Source organism: Ochlerotatus camptorhynchus, unplaced genomic scaffold, assembly GCF_037179485.1.
Source record: "Ochlerotatus camptorhynchus isolate MF236.1 unplaced genomic scaffold, CSIRO-AGI_Acam_v1.1 ptg000530l, whole genome shotgun sequence".
Classification (NCBI taxonomy): Eukaryota; Metazoa; Arthropoda; class Insecta; order Diptera; family Culicidae; genus Ochlerotatus; species Ochlerotatus camptorhynchus.
Window position 1 is genome coordinate 3127358 of NW_027041014.1, and position 18527 is coordinate 3145884.

General features: G+C 42.5%; 1 protein-coding gene across 9 annotated transcripts in view; it reads left to right on the forward strand.

Annotated features, from left to right (window-relative positions):
• The window catches only part of Rdl (Resistant to dieldrin), a 300052-nt gene that overhangs the window by 275046 nt on the left and 6479 nt on the right, over nucleotides 1–18527 (forward strand). For 7 of the 9 annotated variants that reach the window (XR_010518699.1, XM_065236172.1, XM_065236166.1 and 4 more), the window contains exon 9: nucleotides 7504–7976. Coding sequence is in view for 8 of the 9 variants with exons in the window: in XM_065236172.1 (XP_065092244.1) it covers nucleotides 7504–7976 (473 nt within the window). In the remaining variant the exon portion in view is untranslated. The remainder of the gene's footprint in view (nucleotides 1–7503; nucleotides 7977–18527) is intronic. The other 2 variants (XM_065236173.1, XM_065236174.1) reach the window with 1 other exon arrangement.

Sequence of the window (18527 nt, forward strand, 5' to 3'; positions counted from 1 at the left end):
CCTTACAACTACTGCTAGAAGAATGTTGTAATCCCGTCCACCGGTTACAGTGATATTTTGTCTGAATATTGCTGACTAGTTAGCCATGACATTGACGGAAGAAGCTCAGCATTCAAGATCCAGTTGTTAGGCTTGGTTGATGAGTTTCGCAGAATGTCAATAAGTAAGCGTATTTTTTGTGCTGAGCTTTTAGTAAAACTTGCCGTGCGTTCGGTGGGGTGAATATCGGCAAAAAGGCTGAGATTTGACACTCAAACCTAAGTGGCAAGAGTTGTCTTAACGTTATTTGGACTAGTCTTCAAACCAACTATCATGTATATTGCGATAATTTGGAAGCAAACACTACAATTCTGCCAGCTGTTACAGCTTGAAATCTGTAAATTTATTTGGGTTTTAGTTTTATGAGTATAAAGGTATCAAATGTAATTACATTTCAGTATTAGAATAACGAATTCAGATTCCAATTATCCAATTTTCTACTGAAGGTTTAGGTAAAGGTGAATCTACACACTTAGAAAAATAATCTAAATTTAGGTGCTCAGAGACTGACATATATGAGCGTCAATTTTGACATAAAATTAAGTCATAATAGACGCGAAATTCAGCTCAATCAAACGTAATTTCGAACTTTTCAGTATCGGAGCACTTAATTTTACATGACATGACGTCTCATCCTTTGTGTCAAAGATAAATTCCGTCACGTGTAAGATTTCTAAGTGTGGTTAGGATGTGAATTAGATTAAATTCTGAATTAAATAATGTAAATGACTTACGATTTAATAATTTGCAGATGATACTAATCCAGAGCACTATTCTAGTACTAATTCAAAGCAAAGTAGGTTTATTTTAATATTAAATAATTCCACAAGCAATTGAATTTCACTGTGTGTTTAAAGTTAACGTGGTTATTAGAAAACCACTTATGATTACTATTTTTTAATTTCAACGGTTGACACTCCTGGTACGATCTGTCATTCGGTTAAGTCGAGGGAGCGCCCGGTCGCACAATCACCCGGTGATGACCCAGGGGTTGTCGCAACATTCCCCGACCCGTGTGGTCCGGGACTACCGAAGACGTCCAGGATAGCAATCTTCACTGATGGTAGCAAGATGATCCCTTTCGCTGTTTGAATCTTAGCCTTCCTAACCCGTCCATCTTGAGCAATGCAAACCGCCGTGATTCCTCGTCGTATCATCAACCACGATCACAATGTCGCCTACTTGGAGTGGCTTCACCGGCTTTGAACCGCCTGGCCAACACCGGTTGGTACTCATGAGTCCAGTGGCGCCAGAATTCGTCAATCATCCATTGAGCTAGCTTCCAACTATCTCTCAGCGCCCTACGATAGTCTACTGGCTGCACTGCTGGTGGTTGATTTACACCCTGTTTCCCATACAACAGGAAGTGATTCGGCGTAAGTGCTTCTGGATCCGCCGAATCGAGACCGATGTAGGTTAGAGGACGTGAGTTGATGACTGCTTCGGTTTCTAGAACAATGGTTTCGAAATTTTCCTCGTTCGATTGTCTCAGTGAGGTCCCCAATGGCAAGCATGGCTGTTTTTACGAGTCGTACCATCCGTTCCCATTGAAAATCCATTTTGTGTGCGCGTTGGTGAATGTTGTAGCGCACTTTTCACTATCGTCCAAGCAGTCAAGAGATGCCCAAGAAGTCTAATGGATTTTATCAAGCCTTGTTTACTCTGTCTATAAATCCTTTGCACTTGTTTTTCAAGTCTTCTCGTATTCCATGTCTCTCTTAACCCTAGAGAAAATTTAGAAATTTTCTCCTTGTCTTCCAAGTTATTGCTATCGGTTTCTTGCATCATCTAGCGGATTTGGAGCTGCTATATCAAGCCAATTCTTCCTGGGTGATAGCACTCCAGGAAGTCAACAACGTAACAGTTGAGCAGATGAACCGTTCGTTGGGCGGTAGATACTGCTGAACAGTTAAACGTGGGAACAATTTCCGACACTCCGTCGCCATCGGGGTTCTGAAGGAGGTCCCGTTTCGGTTTATCGACCTTGACTCAGAGCTTCCCATTTTGGGAGTTTGCTTGGAGGAACCAGCCAACATCGCAATAGCATGCGCATACCTGCCTTGTGGGAGATTATCAAACCTCAACGGTCAAATCGACAGCATCTTCGATAACCTACCTGAACCGCGTATATTTTTGGGTGACTTGAACGCGCACCACTCTAGCTGGGGGTGCCCCCGGTTCAACTCGAGGGGTTCCACACTCACTGGTAGACAAGTTCGAAAGGGAGGATATGATCATCCTTAATGACGGATCGCCAACCTTTTTCAATGGACGGCACACCACGGCGATCGATGTAACTGCTGTTAGTCGTTCCCTCGCTGGAAGAATGCAGTGGAGCGTCAATGCGGACCTCTACGGTAGCGATCATTACCCGGTTCAAGTGCAACTCTTTGCCGCCACTATACCGGCAGAAACGCGGAGACCTCGGTGGCACTATGACGAAGCCGATTGGGAGAGCCACGGTGCAACTTTCCAGTCCCTCCTTCAACAACGTAGCCCTGACAGCATCGAGAGTCTCACTGAAGCAATAAACGCAGCTGCGTCAGCAACCATCCCGAAAACCAGCAGCATTTCGGGGCGTAAAGCCCTTCGACGAGTCAAATGGCTTCACATAGATGATCCGGATAGGGATCACGCGCTCTGTATCTATCGAGAACGGCACAACCAGTGTCGCCAATTGTTCCGAGATGCCAAACGATCCAGTTGGACGGACTTCCTCGAAAGCATAAATGCCTCACAGTCTTCGGCGCCCTCAGTGGCAAGCACCGTACGGCCACACTGCATATACAGGTAGACGGCGCTGCAGTCTCCGACCCCGGAATCGTTGCAGATAAGCTTGGCGACTATTTCGCTGACCTCTCTGCGATTTCCAAGTACGAGGCTAGCAAACCCATCGACTTTGTCCGTAAGCAGTTTTCGAGTTTCTCCGGACACTAACAACCTGAGGATCAACCACGAATTCACCTGGCAGGAGCTTCAGTTCGCGCTTAGTAGAAGCAACGGGAAATCAGCCGGCCATCAGACGAGATCGGCTACCCGCTGCTCGAGAACCTGCCAATCCCGGGTAAAGTAAAAATGCTGGAACTCTTCAACCAGCTTTGGCAGACAAACTCGTATCCAGAGCATTGGAGGGAGAGCTTGGTTGTCCCCATCGCCAAAGCAACCGAGCCGACACGGGATGCGGCGAAGTTCCGACCCATTGCGCTCACCTGCTGCATGGCAAAGATCGGATGGTCAACTGACGACTGAAGCAGTCTAGACCATCGCCAACACGCATTCCGGTAAGGCCACGGTACATCCACGTACTTTGCGACGCTAGGAGAGCTCCTCAAGGATGCCAAGGATAATGGTCTCCATACGGAGTTGGTTTCCCATTGCGAAAGCCTTCAACCGTACATGGACGCCCGCGGTACTGAAGCTGGGGCCTTAGCGGCCATATCATCCATTTCTTCCAAAATTTTCTGACTGCCGGATCCTTCCGAGTCTCGGTAGGTAATACCAAATTCCGCGCTTTCTGCGAGGAAACCGGCGTTCCCCAAGGTTCAGTGATCGCTGTCACTTTGTTCCTGGTAGCCATGAACAGTGTCTTCGAGCGGTTACCAGCGAACATCTACATTTTCGTGTACGCAGACGACGTGCTAATCGTAGCCACATGTCAAACTCCGGGACGAACCAGGATTAGAGCCCAAGCGGGGGTTTCCGCCGTAGTCAGATGGGCCGCTTCGAAAGGTTTTCAGCTGTCTGCTGGAAAGAGCGCTAGGTGCCACGTTTGCCAGTACCGACATCAGGTCTGCGGACCTTCCATAAAGATCGGTAATCAAGCTGGCCAAGGCCAGCTGTCGCAGCAGGATCAACCTCATCCGCACAATTTTCCGTCCCCACCGGTCCAACAACAGAGAAGTACGTTTCCGTGTTGCCTGGGCCATCGTAGACAGCCGACTGATGTATGGACTGGAGCTGACCTGCATCGCTACCGAAAAGGCAATACAAATACTCGCTCCGGTGTACAATAGCTACACGCGCATCATCTCCGGTCTCCTACCCTCGACGTCAGCCGATGTCAGCTGTGTCGAAGCCAGCACTCTCTCTTTCCGGTACCGCATCTACGCAGCCATTGACAACAAAGCTGCTGCATTTTCAGCAAATACCGCCGGAAACGACAGAATCTGCCTCCTCAGCGAGGGGGACAGAGTTCTCCTTACAATCGCCAACGCAGAGCTCCCTCCCAGTGGCCAAGATTCACTGGTACGGAGTTGGCAATCTCCCGCACCAAACATCGACAGCCGGATAAAGGAGAAGTTCAGAGCCGGGGACAATTCCATAACCCTTAGGAGATGGGTAGCAGAGCTGACCGGATTGTATCCAAACTACATGCATCGTTACACGGACGGGTCAAGATCTAGAGCTGGAGTCGGAATGGGAATCGCTGGTGCCTTTTTCCCAACGAGTAGAAGTCTGCCAAAACAATGTTCGGTGTTCTCGGCAGAAGCAGCGGCTATTCTTCATGCCGTCGGACTCCCACAGTGTTATTCAGACCATTTCGTCGGAGGTCCCGGTCCACCCCTGGATCCAGGGCATCTTGAAGGTTGCGTCACCAAACACTACATACGCATGGATTCCCGGACACTGCGGGATCCCAGGGAGCATCGAAGCGGATAACTTAGCCGGGTCAGGCCCATCGAGTCCTCGGTACTCGTACAAGGTACCATTGCAGGACGTGAAGAGATGGATCACTTGTACAGTGCGGACAGCGTGGGCAACGGAATGGTCCAGTGCCAGACTTCCGTTTATCAGAAAAATTAAAGGTGACATCGGAAAGTGGATGGACCTTGCAAACCTGCGAGATCAGAGGATTTTTTCCAGACTCCGGACAGGACACCTCCTAATCTCACGGGATTTCAGCGGAGGACCCCTCAGGAAGACCTGTGAATTCTGCCATATTCCATCGATGGTGGAGCACGTGTTATGCGTATGTCCACAAAAAGCACCTTCGTTGCCTCCACGGTATGCCTGCCAGCGTACGGGACTCGCTAGCAGACGTGCCCTTTTTTGAAGTTCTGAAATTCTCTTTAAACTATTTTTTTCTCAATAACCAATTCATAAAGAAGCATTTCCACATCATTTGACGAATCGATCAGACTCGACTTTTTCCTACTTCCATGAAATTTTGCCGAATTGTTCGCTTTGTGCAATTATTCAAACTTGTGCAGAACTTCTGCCATCTCGACTATCGTCACTTTTTTTTTTAATTGCGATTTCGTTATACATATTTCAAAAGTCTTTGCTCAAAAATGTATCATCTAATCATGGAAACATGACGATTGAAAAAATGTTGTGGGAAAATAGATGTCCGTTTGAAAAGAAATTAATCGAGTTATTTTGAAAAGAAGGCGAGAGTCAAAATGATCGAACTCCAGTAAAAATTTCAATGATTTTCCAAAGTTAAAAATTATGCAAACCTTCATGGGGATCGAAGAAGGACGTATTTGATTGTTTTCTGCTATTCGACCTGAAAATGCTCAAATACTGAATAGGTCCAAAGAGAATATTAAATCAATAGCAAGTTTTGCTATTCGAATTGGCGAACAGAACATCCAAAACTGCTATTAGTTTGATTGATATAAGAGGTAAAATGACAAAAATTATTTAAAAATCTATGGGACCATAACTGAGCAATAACACATTCGATGAGTAGCAAAAATCATAGCAAATTGATATCATATTTAGAAATTATATCTCATAAAGCTATCGGTATGTTGCTTTAATTAATCAAATATGCTTCCAGATCAAAATTAGCTCTTGAATCCATGATACCAAAATATCAGAACAATAGAAAATTACGCGTTGATAACAGAATAAGCTATTACTAATACAATAATAAAATATTGATATTATAATTTGATATTATTTTACTCTGGTTTTGGTATTGTCCTCTCCCCGTGATAGGCTGGCCATAGCCGATAAACTTTCATTATATTTATAATTTCTCTTAACCTCAAGCAAAACAATCTCCTACGGCATTTCCCTGCGTGTGGCTTACTCCAATCTGATGAATTTATTGAATATCTTCCCGAGAAGAAAAGCAAGCCCAGATGATGAGGAAGAACACAAACGACACACTTGAAAAATTGTTACCTCTTTCACCAAGTTAGCTTCAAATGCACCCGAGCAAACAACAAAAAAAAAACCCCGTAATATCATCTCAATGAAGGAAAAGCAAGTCCAAACGACTGACAACAATCCACAGAGAACCAGATTGCAATCTTTTTCCTAGTTTTTTTTTTCTCGAAGTTATCAAAGCAATACCATTTTATCCTCAAACATAAGCACTTTGCTGCAAGCGCGCTAAATTAAATCAAATATCTCCAGCACACAACACTTTCGTTCATCTTTGATAAGCAGCAAACTAATCAAAACACTCTTGCAACGCAGCCAGAGCAAATAGAACATACGGCAAATGTGAGAATCTCCTCCATTTCCCTTCCGAGACTAAACGAAAAACGAACGACCAACAAAATAGCCAAGCAATTAAGAGATAGGGGAGCGCTGACGAGCAGCGAATACAGAAGCCTCACGCCTTAGGGCGATACGATGAAAAGTGCAAGCATGCAAACAAGCAAATTCCGATTAGCAAAGGAATTAAAAGAGAAAACAAATAAGCAATACGGCACGTGGTGGTGAACAATAGCGTTACTTTTAGTTGATTTGATGAATTTATCGAATTTCTCATCTCTCATCGTGTCAGACAAATGCAGCGCACTTCCATAAGCATTCATTCCATCGACCACCACCACCACCACCACCCACTCACAGTCTCACTTCACGTAGTCAAATCATTCACCCCCCCTGTCTTGCCCCCTTCGACCGTGCCCCGTGTACGTACGGTGCTGAGGGGGGTGAGGTTTGAAATTTTCCGGAGTTTCGCCTTCCAACAAATGCCTCCACGACACTGACCGTGTGGATCTCGTTCAAAACGGAACCGAAACTTGTGAACCTCCCACTAGGACGGGGGATCGAAGAGTTGTTCGATTCCTGATTTTGGGCGAGACGGAAATTGCGGAAAATTTCCTCCCCACCCCACGCCACATTCCCATCCATCATCCACAAATCGCATCGCTCACCCAAGCAGTAGTTAGATCGTTGTCTGGAAGAAAGCAAACAAAACAGTATACGAACCGTAGGCTAATGAAAACGATCAATCCACTCATCAACCGCTCGAACTCAAACTACCTATAATCTATGATATCTCGTATCTTGGTGTAAATGTATTTTGTGTGTGCGTGTGCTTACTGAAACCTAGGTGTTTGTTTGAATCACAATTCTCGTTTTTGGTATTGTTTCGCTGTTGAACGCTCCGGACTGTCACTTCCTAAGCGATACTGATCTATTTTCTTCTCTATTCCCCTTCCATTCCCCCCCCCCCCCCAAAACAATAACATTTGAAATTCCAAATCCGAACACTAGAATACGCCACCGTCGGTTATATGGCGAAGCGGATACAGATGCGCAAGCAGCGCTTCATGGCAATCCAGAAGATTGCCGAGCAGAAGAAGAAACAGGCGGAGGACGCCAACCATCCACCTCCACCGCCACCGGCCAGCGATCACAGTCATGGCCATGGCCACGGGCACAGCCACGGCCACCAGCACACGCCGAAGCAGCAGATGGGCAGCCGTAGCGGTACTATGTCCAATGTGCCCCCCCATAATATCGCGGGATCACGAGGTTGTTCTATTGTAGGTCCACTGTTCCAAGAGGTCCGCTTTAAGGTGCACGACCCGAAGGCGCACTCGAAAGGCGGCACGCTGGAGAACACGATCAACGGGGGACGGGGCGGGGGTGGCCCACCGGGCGGCGGTGGGGGACCACCCGGCGGAGGCGGCGGCGGGCCGGACGAGGAATCGGGTGCACCGCAGCACCTGATACACCCGGGCAAGGTAGGTTCGGTTTGAATTGGGGTTAGCATTTTTCTGGGATTCTGTGCCAATGCACTCAAATCTGTTTGCGAGTAATTTTTTTTAGTTCGTATTTTTGATCAATAGATATTTTCACGTCCGGTTATATTGGTGCGAAACTCATTTTGACAGATCTAATTTCATACATTTTTTAAGTTAGCCAGTGGAAAATAATAAACAACTTTACACGGCCATGCATCGGCTAGTGTGCGTCCGGTAAACGTCACTAATATCTGTTTAGTGCAACTTTGTCAAAACACGCGCTTTTTATTTACGCTGAAATGGTTGATTAAAGGTACTAGGCATCTTCTGAGAAGTTTATCGGGATACAACACTCCTTCTTATGGTAAAAGAAAATTAAAGATTAATCCACCTAAAAGTGAGATACATTTTTTTAATATGATGAGATACAAAATAATTGTGTTTGGCAAAGCTGTAGAAAATATTACTGTAAACAACTTTGCTGAAGACTATAACTTTCAAGTTCTAATAACTGCTGAGATATAAAGAATTTTTTCGTGGAGCCATCGTAAAAATCAATTTTGTATCTGTAACTTTTTCTACAATATTTCTACGTGTTTGGCATGTTCTACAAAGATGTTAACAATATCAAATTACATATCTTTTAAGAACACTGCACATTGCTAATTGCTATCATTAATATTTGAAATGTTATTTACATTGTTTGGTTGAGAACTACCCAACTTCCAATACCAATAACTTCTAAACGGGCAAAAACAAGCAGGCCATTCTTTCGGCAACTGAAAGTACAAGAAAATGCAATGAAATGGTGAAGAAACCAGACCGCCTCCACGTGACCCTTAACCGAAATAGAACCAAACCATTCCCAAACGACCCTTGACTGAATCGCTTATGTACTTTAAATATTTTTCGATTTTGTCAATAATAGGCTTTGGATACTACGTATGCAACATGATCCTTGAAGCTGAGCGTGGAGTCGATCAGTATTCCCAGATCCCTGATAGTCGATTTACGTTTCAAATTTATGCCCGTCAGGGTGTAATCATGGTGAAGAAGCGAACGCTTGCGGCCAAAGGAAAGTACAGAGCATTTCGAGACATTCATTGACATGCGATTTATACGACACCACTTAGCGAAGACTTCCAATTGTTGCTGCAAGAAAATGGCATCACTAGGTTCTTTTATCACGAAGTAGAGTTTCAAGCCGTCTGCATACGATAGTTTAAGGCATTTTAGGAAGGTATTGACATCATTCATGTACAACAACCGGAGATGAACCAGCGAATCTCCTTAATAAAGACAACCCAACCATGTACAAGAGGAACAGAAATGGCCCAAGATAGCTACCTTCGTGAACGCCGGATGTCACGGGGAAGGATGAAGAAACATAGCCTCCAATCTTGACAGACATGCTTCGACCAGTCAGGTAGGAGTAGAGCCAAGTAAGCAGGCCATCGTGAACACTTATGGTGTCGTATTTAGCCAACGCAATGTCATGGTTCATTTTGTCAAATGCTGCGGAGAGGTCTACTTGATGGCCACGTTCTACTTCATGAATGATGAACGAAGTGAACGTAGCTAAAGTGGTCGTCGTGGAACGCTTAGGCATGAAGCCATGCTGATCCGTCGAGATACAGTGTGCACAACTTTGAACCAATTTTTCGAGTATAATCAACTCAAAAGTTTGGAGGTAGCACTTAACGAAGCTATTCCACGGCATGCTTGGCATACACAGTTTTGGTCACAAACTGCTCATTTGATAATAACTTTGCACACACTTGACAAAACAAACTTCTGTTTGGAGCAGTAGATAGAATAAAGTTTAAGCTCTCAATAAGTACGTACGAAAAAGTAAATTTTAATTCGAGCAATAAACAGTATTTGTTTTTGCGTTGTAAAAATCAAGTGAGAAATGCTCGCTGCACTTCTCGGACTTAAAGTCTAAAACTTCATTGGTGTTGATTCAAATGTTAAGATTTACCTACTCTTTGCATATCTGTAGTAAGCTATGATCCTAATCTATCATTTACTTTAAAGAAAAACAAATTTCAACAATTGAGTGAAAAGTTATTAACAAATGAGCAGTTGGTGTGTACAACTGTGCATGCCAACCAAGTTCCATGGTAGTTTGAAACAGTCTTTTTACAGCCTTTCTTGTGGATTTGGAACACGAAAGACTCTTTCCACCAAGCTGGGAAAACCCCAGACATCAAGGAGAGATTTAAAACGTTGAGGTGTCGCGAGAGCAGTCAGGCAGCGTTTGAGGACTAACGACGGTACGCCATCTGGGCCGGAACCCGTTGAAGTTTTTAGCTGCTTCCCGGATGAAATAACCATTTCGCTGGTGATAGAAAATGGATGGCTGGAGAAGGTTGAGGGACAGACGTTACTAGACGCAGCAATTACATCCTGAGTGCTGAGTCGTTCGTCGTTGAAAACACTGCTGAATTGTGTGCGAAACAAGTTGGCACTACCCACGATAGAGTCCACTTCCACTACGCCGTTCCTCATACTTGAGGGTAGTCCGCTTTCCTTTCTTTGGGCATTCACATGGCGCCAAAAGTTCTTAGGATTTGATTTCAGACGACGCTGAAGCTGGTCTTGCTGTGCATGGTACAGTTGGTTGTTAAAGCGCTTGTAATCCGTGTTTGCTTCAGAATAACATGCTTTCATGGAATCTGTTCGGTATTTGCTGTGCTTACGAAGAGCAGCCCTTTTAAATTTTTTCAATCGCTTAAGCTCTGAATTCGGCCAGGCAGGTTTAACTGGTTGGCGACTGATTCGCTTAGGTACGGATTGATCGATTGCGTATAAAAGAATGTTGGATATCGTCGGTGCCGCGAGATTAGAATCACAGTCACGCAGTGCCTCTTCCCAGTCGACATTTGAGAGAAAATCATTCATTTAGCTGAAGTTGGCTTCGCCAAAGCTATAGAGGACGCTCTCTACAGTGTCTTTGAAATTACGATGAACGTTGAGCTTTTTGCTCACCAGCAGAGGAGGATGATGTCTAAAGTTTTTAACAAGCGCAAAGGGGGCTGATATGATGGAACAATCAGTGCACATCTCCTCACTTACGAAACAGAGATCGAGCATGCGGTTGTTATGGTTTGGAATTCCATTCATCTGTACGAGCCTTGCAGTGCAATAGGAATCCAGCAAATTACATGATGCCTGACCAATCGAGGAACGGGATGCACAAGGAAAGGGAACTCTACGAGCATTGAAGTCTCCCAGGATGATTAAGTTGTCATTGGCGCCCATGTGCGACACAATCCAATCGAGTGACAGCAGGTGCTTTTCGATGAGTGTACCATCGTTTACACGATCTGGAGGAATGTACATCACGCAAATGTCACGAGAAGTTATTGATACCCACAATTGCTAAACGGACGAATTTTCAGTAGGTGATAGTAACCGTGAGTTGTAGCAGGAACGAACGGCTAAAATAACACCACCGCCAGTGTTTTTACTGCTGTTGGATGGCGACCGGTCTTGGCGGAAAACGGTGTATGTACGGTCGAACAACTGACATGATAATGTATTGCCATTGAGCCAAGTTTCGGTAAAAGCGTAGATATTGTAGCAGGCGTCACTGCATGCAAGCAGGTACTCTGCCAGCTCTGTTGATTCCACCCAGGTTTTGATAATATAGTAAGAAATCAGATGACACTTGCTTATCGTTTCTACGGACTGCCGCTTGAACCTGGCGAGACGATTGCTGTGTCGTACAGGTGATGGGGGGTTCAGGAGCTTCCTTAAAGTCAGCGGCGGTGCTTCTCATTATCCGGTGGCTTCCATTTGCGTGACTCATGCCTCATATAAACCGCAGCATGTTCCGTTTTTTTTTTCCGAAACCGGTTGACCGACTCCAAAAAAAAAAAAAATGTGCTATATGTGACCATAATACCTTTCATTTAGCGGCTGTTGATTGGTTTATGACATTCGGCCCTGCGGGCTCTCAAGCATAAAAATGATACTTTATATAATAGGGCCAACCATGATGCATATTTAGGTTCAACCATGATTCAAATTAATTGCTGAATAAAAACGTTCAATAAATTCCTATTCTGAGAATATTATTCATTCTTAAGTATTATTAGAAACTAGAAAGGTAGACTTTTTCACCAAACACAAATTTTTCATGTCCATATGTTACCTATTCCCATCTTCATCATGACCATTTTTTTCAGAACAATTTTGGGGACGATTGGTTGTAACCCGGCTTTCCGCATTGCGTTTGAAATTTGTATGGAAATTAGTATTAGTATCTTTATTACTACACGCAAACCAAAAATCTATTACAATGAATGTTAGTTCCAGTTCCTATCATCCTCTGTTCATGAACATCGCAACGAATGTTAGGAATTGACCATGCAGGCGATGTAATGGTTTTTTGTCTTTTTTTATTTCGTGTTCCATCTACGCTTTCGACTATACCAGTAACCTTGTAGAACGACGCACATTGTAGAACATTGTAGAACGACGCACACACTTGTCTTGAATCTCTCCAGGACAAAAAGCATACGAAGTCGAGCATTTTTATTTCGTGTTCCATCTACGCTTTCGACTATACCAGTAAGCTTGTAGAACAACGACGCACATTGTACAACATTGTAGAATGACGCACACACTTGTCTCGAATCTCTCCAGCAGAAAAAGCATACGAAGTCGAGCATGCGAGAAAATGAGCGCTTCATGTTTGCTTTTAGGCTAAGCATATTCAGAAGCATGGAGAGAGCAGTGGAGAAAGCATAGGTCTGATAGTCGCAACGTCCGTGGTTCGAGTCCAGCCGGAACCTTTTTTTTCTATTTTTTTCGACATAATTAATTTCACTCACTAATACACTCCACATTTTTCGGTCTCCAATTTTCTTACATCGGACCGCAGCTAGGTATATCGCATCCTCGGTTCATGCGGTCTCCACTTACATCCTCTGATGATGAATCCCACATAATTGTAAGCGAATCTTACATCCACCGGTTGGGTGTAGGGACCACAATTTTGCACAAACCACGCATCTAAATACGTTAAAGTATAGCACAGGAAGTGCATAACAACTTTGCTCAATGATGTATGGCGCTAGAATGCCCCTTAAAAAAATTAATTGCTGTTCAAAGATCAATGTTTCGAATTAAATGCCAAAAATCCCTTTTTCTGCCAACACTGCCCGTGTACCAATGAAACTCAGACTCCAAACTGAAATAAGTTGAAGTTGATTATTTTATCGGTGTGGTTTGTTCAGATGAAATATTCAAAAACAATAGATCTATCTCAAATGGATAGTTGGAAGAAGGATGGGGGGGGGGGGGGTCACTCATATGATATGTTCAGATGAATTATTCAAAAACATAGGCATATTAAGAGATAAGGGGGGGCTAACTATGACCCCCTCACTCATATAAATGGAAGTAAAGCTTCAAACTGCAATAACGGTGTTTCTGATCTTGTCAAGTTGGTATGTTCAGATGTATTCAAAAACATGTGCTCCATTTAATAGGCGTAGTTAGATAAAGGATGAGGGGGGGGGGGTGCTTACTGTATACTTTCCGCCCCTCACTTATATCAATGAAAATAAACATAAAGACTAAAATAACTTCGGAGTTTCCCATCTCTTCAGTTGTTCGGATGGGTTATTTAAAAACATTTGCTCAATCTCATAAGAGCAGTTTGAAAGCGAGTACCCCCATTCCCTTCCCTACTCTTTTGGTGCAATATACAATGTCAGATATATTCACAAAAATGTCATTGGATTGTAATGATTATATTTCATTTTAATATTTTCTACGATTTCTCAAGGTACTCTGTTCGATGCTGTTCTACCCCTGAAGCAAATATTGCTGTTGAAATTAACTTCACACCTCATTCAGCCATATCGTTGACAACCATCAAGGAAGCAACTCGTTGTATTGCATTGAAATAATCTGTATCATTACTCACTCGTTTGCCGGTTTTTGTATGAAGCCGGTCGAAATTTCGGAAAGGAATCAGCTCTGTTACAAATGACGTTTGACTTGGGAGCCCAACTGAAACGTAGCCCATTTAAAATTAGCCTAATAAGCGAAATCCGACTGTACCTGTGTCTGAGACAAAACTGGTGAAGACAGTTTTCGTTTTCTCCTGTTTTTGGTTTTTGACGAACGACTACTTCTGTGTTTTCTATATGCGGGAGGCATTAATGACAGTTTAATTTTCAAATAAAATTTTCCAACTGCTAATAATTCAAACAACATCTCCTCACTAACAAATGAACGGACAAGTGGGTATTAAATATTTACACTACAACAATTTTCGTTTTAAAAACTACGTATAGTGTAAGCCCCCCACGCCGCTCTCTAATACCCCGTTCACATTACAGCGTATATCACGTGATATACGCTGCCTTGCAATGAGCACTCATACATCTAGTTTTCACTGGAAATCCTATGTATAAGTGCTCATTGTAAGACAGCCTATATTACGTGATATAGGCTGTAATGTGAACGGGGTATAACTACGGTTATGAGATTGAGCAAATGTTTTTGAATAATTCATCCTGAACATACCAAATCGATAAGATAACAAACTCCGAAGTTATTTCAGTTTGAAACTTCACTTCTATTGATATGAGTGCGGGGGAGGGGTTTATTACTAACCCCCCTCCAACTACACATATGAGATAGAGCAATTGTTTTTGAATAATTCATCTGAACATACCGAATCGGCAAGATAAGAAACTCCGAAAATATTTATGTTTGGAATCTGACTCCCATTGGTACACCGGCAGTGTTGGCAGAAAAAGGGATTTTCGGTGTTTAAACCGAACCATACATAGGGGAAATGACGGCTTCGGCATGACAGACTATTTTCGGCAACCCAAATTGAAACACTATTTTCACTGGATTTTCTTACGAAAACACTTCGCTGAATGCATGCAAACGATTCTTTATGCTTTCAGCTTCAATTTGACTATATTTTTACCACTGAGAAAAAGCAATCTAGCAGGGTTTTCTTGAAATGAAACACACGCACTACAAATTGTAGCTGATTTCGAGTTGCCGATAATAGAACAGCAGATTTACATGCAGTTCAAATGGAACGGTTGCCGAAGAAAAACTGGTTGCCGACAATACTCGCTCTCACTAGAGAAGATTGGAGCTTTGTAAAAGCGTTTCAAAACAGTTTTTGACAATTCTTTCGACTGAAATTGTTAGAGCAGCTGGCAGCAAAAGATTGTAAACAAACCAATACTGCATATGTGTGCGTTCCATAGAGAAAAAGGCTATAGAAAGAAGGTCGCTGCTTAGGTTGCCGAGAATACGTAAATTCCCCTATTTGAATAGTTATAACTTTTTTAGATACAGCACCGTACTTTCGTTGGCAAAGTTTTTAGGCACTTCTTTGACTATATTTTTACATACATAGTTGCATCCCAAGTAACAATTCAGTACCGATTTAGCATCCACTCTGATTTATGATGGTTTTATAAAGGCAATGAACAATCCATTTAGTTTAAATATAGCATTTCAAAGTGTAAAACATTCCTGCTTAGTAATTCAGCTTTTTGCTGTTTTAAAAATCTTTTATAGTCTGACATGGAAGTCAAAAACTGTCTTGTTTTAAAAATAAATTTAAAACAGTTATCAATCCCACCTTAAAACTATTCTGTAATTCAAGCATAAACGTCATTACCAATTGTTTATTAATGTATTGATGAAATACTTTATAAACGTGTTCTATCATTATAAAAGCAACCATAAAACCATTAGGTTTTGCATTAGAGCAAAAAGCATTTATTGTTGCTTTTTAGGGTTTTTAAAGTGCATCATTAACTCCCCAATTACTCTGTTTACAAATTTAGCTTAAAAGATGGTTCCTCATAAAAGCCAAATTTATGACAAAAAAATCTCGAACGATAGACGAAGTAAGATGAAAAATTTAAGTTGATTTTAGCAAATTTTACTTCTTTAGAAGAACCAGCACACCATCAACGACTGACCATCTGGCGGAGAAGAGCAAACTGAGTGGGGCCCTCGAATTCATAAAACATTGTCGAAAGTTTAAAAGACATACCAGCCTTCTCCAGATCTTGCGAAAAGATGACAACCGACAGCAAACCACTGAAACTGTTAGTTAGCGGAGATTAGTTGGTTTCCGATCCATAGCAGCGATTTTATTCGGCGAAAGAATCAACTCTTCGAAAATTTCATTCAAGCGTACATCCCTGCATCGTTGGATGGTGCACTTCTGTAATCATCCGGAAGAAAGGGATCTCTTTCGGGAACGATTGCGCTTTCAGCTGTTCGAAATGCGAAAAAAAGGTTGTAAAACAGTATCGCAAACTGTCTGAGTAACCAATCTCCCAATCTATCGGGAGAAAACCACCTGGAAGAAAACTGGATCCCACAGCGCAACCATCGAAGGATAAACAAACTTTGACGTTTAACTTTTCGCGGACAACTTTGCCTCCATAAATGCTGCCATAAATCTGAACGGGTTAGGATCAAGCAAAATGGCTTTAGATAAATACAATTCAGCCTGCAAGTTTTCTTCATAAAAGCCATTTTAAAACCTTATTAATTTGTTAAGGAATGTCCCCCCCCCCCACCCGTGGCAAAAAAAAAGATGAAAACCGACCGCCCAATTACCAACTGCGTGTTTGAAACAGTTCTACCGATTTTTTACCGCACTACAGGGGGGGGGGCACCCCTCACCATCCCTCTCCAAAGGGGGAGTTTGGTAAAGAGAGATGAAAAAACAGATTTGTACCTTCCTTAAAAAGTTGTCCTAGCTCGCTATTCTAATATCTATATGCAATCTTCACACTGCCGTAATCTAACGGAACTATCAACTCTATGCTTTCATCTACTCCATCTATCGTATAAAAATTACCACTACAGTCTGTTATTTGAAATTAGCATCTTCAACTATGTAAATCGTTGACTTCACGTAGAAGTAATACTAAAACATATAGTCAAAGTTCGAAATTCTATCAATAACCCACAATATGGGTATTTTTGGAATCAGAGTGACGTGTAGGGACCGGAAATCGATGTCTAACGCCATTTTGAAATCCAAGATGGTGGCTTCCGGTTACAGGAAAACATCGAAAATCTGTCATGTACCCCACAATATGGGTATTTTTGGAATCGGTTTGTCGTGTAGGGACTGGAAATCGATGTGTGACGCCATTTCGAAATCCAAGATGGCGACTTCCGGTTACATAAAAACAGAAAAATAATGTTAAATAACCCACAATATGGATATCTTAGGAATCGGTGTGACGCGTAGGGACCGGAAATCGATGTCTGACGCCATTTTGAAATCCAAGATGGCGGCTTCCAGTTGCAGGAAAACAGAAAAATACCGTTAAATACACACCAATATGGATATTTTTGGAATCGGGGTGACCTGTTAGAACCGGGAATCCATGTCTGACGCCATTTCAAAATCCAAGATGGTGACATCTGGTTACAGAAACACTGGAAAATACTGCAAACACTCCACAATATGGGTTTTTTTGGAATCTGGGTGACTTATTAGGACTGAAAACCCATGTCTGACGCCATTTTGAAATTCAATATGGCGACTTCCGGTTACATAAAAACATAAAAATAATTTTATACAACCTACAATATGGGTATCTTAAGCATCGGGTGATGTGGTGGTATTTGCCAATTTTTCTGTAACCGGAAGCCACCATCTTGGATTTCGAAATGGGGTCAGACATAAATTTCCGGTTCTTACACGTCACTCCAATTCCAAAAATACCCATATTGTGGGGTATATGACAGAATTTCCAAGCTTTTCTGTTACCGGAAGCCGTCATCTTAGATTTCAAAATGGCGTCAGACATTGATTTCCGGTCCCTAAACGTCACTCCTATTCCAAAAATACCCAAATTGTGTGGCATTTGGCAGAATTTCCAAGTTTTTATGTAACTGGAAGTCACCATCTTTGATTTAAAAATGGCATCAGACATTGATTTCCGGTCTCTACACGTCACTCCGATTCCAAAAATACCCATATTGTGGGGTATTTGGCAGAATTTCTAAGTTTTATGTAACCGGATGTCACCATCTTGGATTTCAAAATGGCATCAGACATTGATTTCCGGTCTCTACACGTCACTCCAATTCCAAAAATACCCATATGGTGGGGTATTTGGCAGAATTTCCAAGTTTTTATGTAACCGGAAGTTGCCATCTTGGATTTCAAAATGGCGTCAGACATCGATTTCCGGTCCCTACACGTCACTCTGATTCCATGGGTATTGCACAGTATATCCCAATTTCCCAAAATCAAAAAAAAAACTCGTTATTTGGGATTTACTTCGGGAAAAAAACCTCGTTTTTTGGGATTGTACGGATTGTACGAAGAGGGTCGTAAACTGAATACTGCGTAAAAAAAGACTTCATAAACGGAGGTTTCAGTGTACATCACATGCAATTTTACAACGTACACCTGTGTTCAATATAATAGCAGCGCATGCCGATTTCCATACAAAATGGTCAACTTTGACAAGTTGTAACTTTGTTCTCTTAAGATCAATTGAGCTGAAACGTTCGCCA